The sequence below is a fragment of the Amphimedon queenslandica genome, unplaced genomic scaffold (genome assembly GCF_000090795.2).
Source record: "Amphimedon queenslandica unplaced genomic scaffold, v1.1 AMPQUscaffold_11541, whole genome shotgun sequence".
Lineage (NCBI taxonomy): Eukaryota > Metazoa > Porifera > Demospongiae > Haplosclerida > Niphatidae > Amphimedon > Amphimedon queenslandica.
The window spans coordinates 1-4,513 of record NW_003548217.1 but is presented as its reverse complement, the minus strand read 5'-3'; the positions used below and the strand labels follow the sequence as shown (position 1 = coordinate 4,513).

Genomic DNA, 4,513 nt, shown 5'->3' with positions numbered 1-4,513 from the left:
GGAGCTGATTGTATACAATCATATGATGTATTCATTAATGGAACTAATGTTACTACTACCAGTGGAATGAGTCTATTGTATAATACTGGAGGAGCTATTGGCAGTATTGATGTATTGGTTAATAGTGTTGATTATTATGGAAGAGCAGTGGGTAACTTATCAACTCAATATCAATTTAACAGTGAGTGATTTAATCATAACAGTATACTGTATTTCCTTAAATAAAAGCCGGGGCGTCTATTTCCTACAATGGTATTTGGACCTCAAAAAAATATATAAAAAATTTAAAAAACTTTGGCCCAGAGCGGGAATTGAAGCCGTGACCTCTTGCACTTAACTCCTGGAACTTAAGGCAGTATCCACACTTGGATTTGCGTATTTATAGTTCTACCCGGCGTTTATTCACATCCGGCTTCTATTTAAGAATATGCGGTACACAGTGTACCTTGCCCTAAATGATATATGTACCTATTGTTATTAAGTATATCAGTTTACTCAGTGCTGATATAAATAGCATCAATTCTATTTTTAGACTATAATTTTGAAGTTGAGACTATTATTAGTAACAGCATGTCACTGAATGTAATAATGAAGGTAATATAGTGCTTTGGTATTAGCTTAATTTATCATTTCTGTACATGGCAAATGAATTGTTAATAGTAAAATCATAATTTTTTAAATACATATAGATGCTTTGTAGAATGTTTGAGGTGATTCTGACTTAAATTTTTTTAAAGTTAGGGCCATTTTAAGAAATCAGCCAATTTTTGAAAATATAAAATGGCTATGTATGAATATAAAATATAAAATACTATAAAATTGCTCCAAAATCACCCAAAATTTTTATTACATTGTCTGATGCATATTGATGTCCTTATGCTGTGTAGCATTAAAAACTTGCCAATTGTTATATTTTATAGGATAAGTTTATTATTCAACAGCCTGCTCCATTGTCCTGTGAACTGACTGTCACTAACTTAACTCAATCATCAGTGGACTGTCTCCTTGACAAGCTGTTTGTATTTACTAATGTCACTGAAGGAGATGTGTATAATTATACTGTTACTGTTACTAATGTCATTGGGTCTACCTTTAAGAATGGCTCGATAGGTATAGTGGGTGTATTGAAAAATACAGCATCTACTCACTACATAATGTACACATATACAATAAATACTAAATGTGTGTACCAGGTACTGCAGTATGAAATGTTTCAATGAGAAATGTTTCAATGAGTCTTTAATGTTGATATTTGATAATTTCACATAGAAATTCCTTACTTACCACTTGAAGTGTGTCCTTCAAAAATTCAGTATTCAGCTTCAGCAATGATAATGATGAGTCCTATTTCATCAGGTATAACTATACATGTACATGTACCATGATATGATAATAATTGATATTATTTTATTACTATTAGTATCAGTTATGGAGCCAAGTACACCAGCCAGTACATCTTCAGATAGTTGCAATTGTGTTCTTCCATGGACAGTTGGTGTATTAATTGGGGTAGCTGTGATGATTGTCGCTTTACTTGTGATCATTTTTATCATAATAATTTATTTTGTCTCACATAAATAGAGGTAAAAACTATAAACATGTTTGTGCTGTGTTTTTTAAGACATTATATTAGATACTACCCAGGTTTGCTAGAAATTATTTTTGGACAAGAGTGAGCTACTTATTTGAGTGTCTAGTTGAATTTTGTGAACATTGTGAATGAGAGTGTAAAAAGAATGAGTTAATTGGTTTGATATTAATATGTGACAATCAAACAAGAACTTAAGTCAATCACACTACAGTGTCAATCATTGTTCAGTGTTAATAAACTCTTCTATACATATTAGTCTTACTGCAGCATACACGTTTAAGCAATCAAAGAAATACACAAGACAATTCCTAAGACTGCTCCTAGGACAGTAGAGTAGTGTAGCTTTTTTGATTTAATTATTTAATTATTAATTTCTAGACTATACAGCATCATGTACTACTTTTGCATACATTTACAAGTCCTCATACAACATCAATCAATGAATGTACATATCAACATTAGCTAACACCTGCAGACACCCACGCAACTTATTCATTATGTTTGTATATAAGATACAGTTTATCAATTCTAATAGTTCCTAGCTCATCTCTCTTTTTCTCCTTGAATGCTCAACCTCTCATTATGGTCTTAGGCCTCAAACTCTCATTAAAAGTATTCAGTTATAAGTCACGTTTTAGCTATATGGAGTCAAATACACCAGCCAGTACATCTTCAGATAGGTGTATTGATTAGGATAGCTGTGATGAGTGTTGTTTCACTTGTGATTATTACCTTGCCATGTGTAAGCATATAGGCAAGGGTATATGAGTCAATTTGTCACTTTGTGTGTTAGCAAGAAGTCTATTTCAAGCTGTCCAGCTCTGAGGATAAAATCTTCAGATACTCACAACTAGTTTTTCTGCGTAGAAAAAACTGTTTTCTTTCCTTGTCATATTAATAAAAGTCAGGACTCCTGTAAAGATAGATTGCATCTCATTTAATAAAGGTAAAACTAATAATAAAGCCTGATGTGATTTATTTTTTACAATAATATAGGCAGTGACACTTCAGATTTATCATCTCTTGCATAACAAAAGGAAGTGCAGAATTGTCAAATTCTAATTTTTATCTGGACTATAATGGTGTTATTGGAGCAATTGACAAAACACATTTCATCATCAGGTATGATGCACAAAACACATAGTCTGTCACAATTTATGATCAACAAAACCCCATCACTATGTGTACATTGCACTTATTCTTAACAATACAATCTAAGGAATTTATCTAATAGTAATGTAGTAACAGAGTTACAAAATTATGCTGTCATTTTGTAACTCTAACACTTGTTTGGTCCTCATAACTTAAAATTTAGTCGGAATCAGCTCAAACATTCTACACAGCATAAGGACATCAATATGCATCAGAAAATGTAATAAAAATTGCGGGTGATTTTGGAGCCATTTTTTGAAACAAAGTAACAAACCATAGTCTACACTTTAAAAAAAAATTGCTAAATGGTCATTGTTCAATAACTTGAGGTGTAATATGTGCTTTATTGTTCTTCAGTTCAAGGTAGTATTATTCTTCAACGTTGACATTGTCACTCATTGACAATGCCTCCTGCTTTGCTTTATCTCCTTAATTCTCTCTCCTCCAGACTGATCTGATAATTTTTAATTAAGTTATTTTTTAAAATCAAACTCTCACTACAAAGGAAACATACACATAGGAACTACTAAACTCTTGCTACAACATAGTGTAATAATAATGTTCATCATACATTACAATATGCACCCAATAACTATGTGTAGGTATGTATGTGTACTAATTGCACACACTCTATTATACTAATGCTACTACTACTATTAGATTAGTTTGAGTTATATTGTTAGGCCAATAATACGAGCACCATTACAGCTGCACTGCTAGAATTAGAGATATGATTGCAATAGCAATAATATACCCTGTGGAATACTTGCCTCGACCAGACTCAATGCCCCCACTTGTTGGTGTTGCTGTTACTGTTATTCTTATTGTTATGGTCACTGTTGGTGCATTTGTTGCCGTTACTATTGTTGTTGTCAATATTCTTGTTTGTGTTGTTGTCCTTGTTATTGTTGACGTTGTTGTTGGTCCCGCCTCTGTTGTTGTTTGTATTACTTGTGATGTCCTTGTCCTTGTCGTTGTTATTGTTAGTGTTGGTTCTAGTATTGGTGATACAGTAACTGCAATTGCTGCTTTAAACTCGTCCAGTTCCAAAAAGTATTCACCACATTTATACATTCCTCCAGGTGGTGGTGTTTTAAACCCTCCTTCGTACTATATTAGATCTTATCTTTTTATGACAAATCGTTACCAGTTACATTTTCCTGTATGTACTGGTGCAACAAGTTCTCAAGTTGGCTTCTTTATACTCTCTTCCTTCACACACTAGACAAACCTTATAGATACAGACCAGGTGTGCACAGTTCCTGGAATTGCCTTGTTTAGACAATGACTTTTGGAGTGGGTTTGGGTGAAGCAGGATTCTTATTATTGAATTTACTATACTTATAAACTGTCAGGTGTCCTTTTTATTGTCCATTAGTCTTTTTATAAATTTGATGGTTTTGGCATTCTATAGATTCTAGCACAGTTGTGTTTCTGGTTGATAAATGCTAATTGATATGTATGGTTGAGTAGTAGAGAGATCTTATAATTAATTTTGATGTTACAACTTACTAGCAGTACAGTACTATACTAACCAATTAATGCTAATGCTATACTGTATTACGACCGTTAATGTTAACTCTGAATTCAGCTTAGTGTGCAAATCTGTCTTAGAGAAATAAATCTCTTGGATCAAACTTGAATTAAAACTAAACTATGGAACTAGAAATAACAAAATCAATGCAGCAAAAAACATGCAGCTAAAGCTAAATGCATAACAAAAAATATACTAATAAGTTCCTATAACAATAATCAAATTGTAAAAGTCAC

The 4,513-nt window shown here is 32.5% G+C and overlaps 1 protein-coding gene across 1 annotated transcript; it reads left to right on the top strand.

Annotated features, from left to right (window-relative positions):
* The first annotated feature begins 7 nt into the window (after nt 1-7).
* LOC109589208 (uncharacterized) lies at nt 8-2,027 on the top strand. The gene is made up of 6 exons (XM_020005320.1): nt 8-181; nt 533-594; nt 921-1,110; nt 1,270-1,356; nt 1,421-1,583; nt 1,634-2,027. Exons 1-5 carry the CDS (start codon nt 67-69, stop codon nt 1,579-1,581), a joined length of 615 nt encoding a protein of 204 aa, XP_019860879.1. The 5' UTR covers nt 8-66; the 3' UTR covers nt 1,582-1,583; nt 1,634-2,027.
* Nucleotides 2,028-4,513: the final 2,486 nt, after the last annotated feature.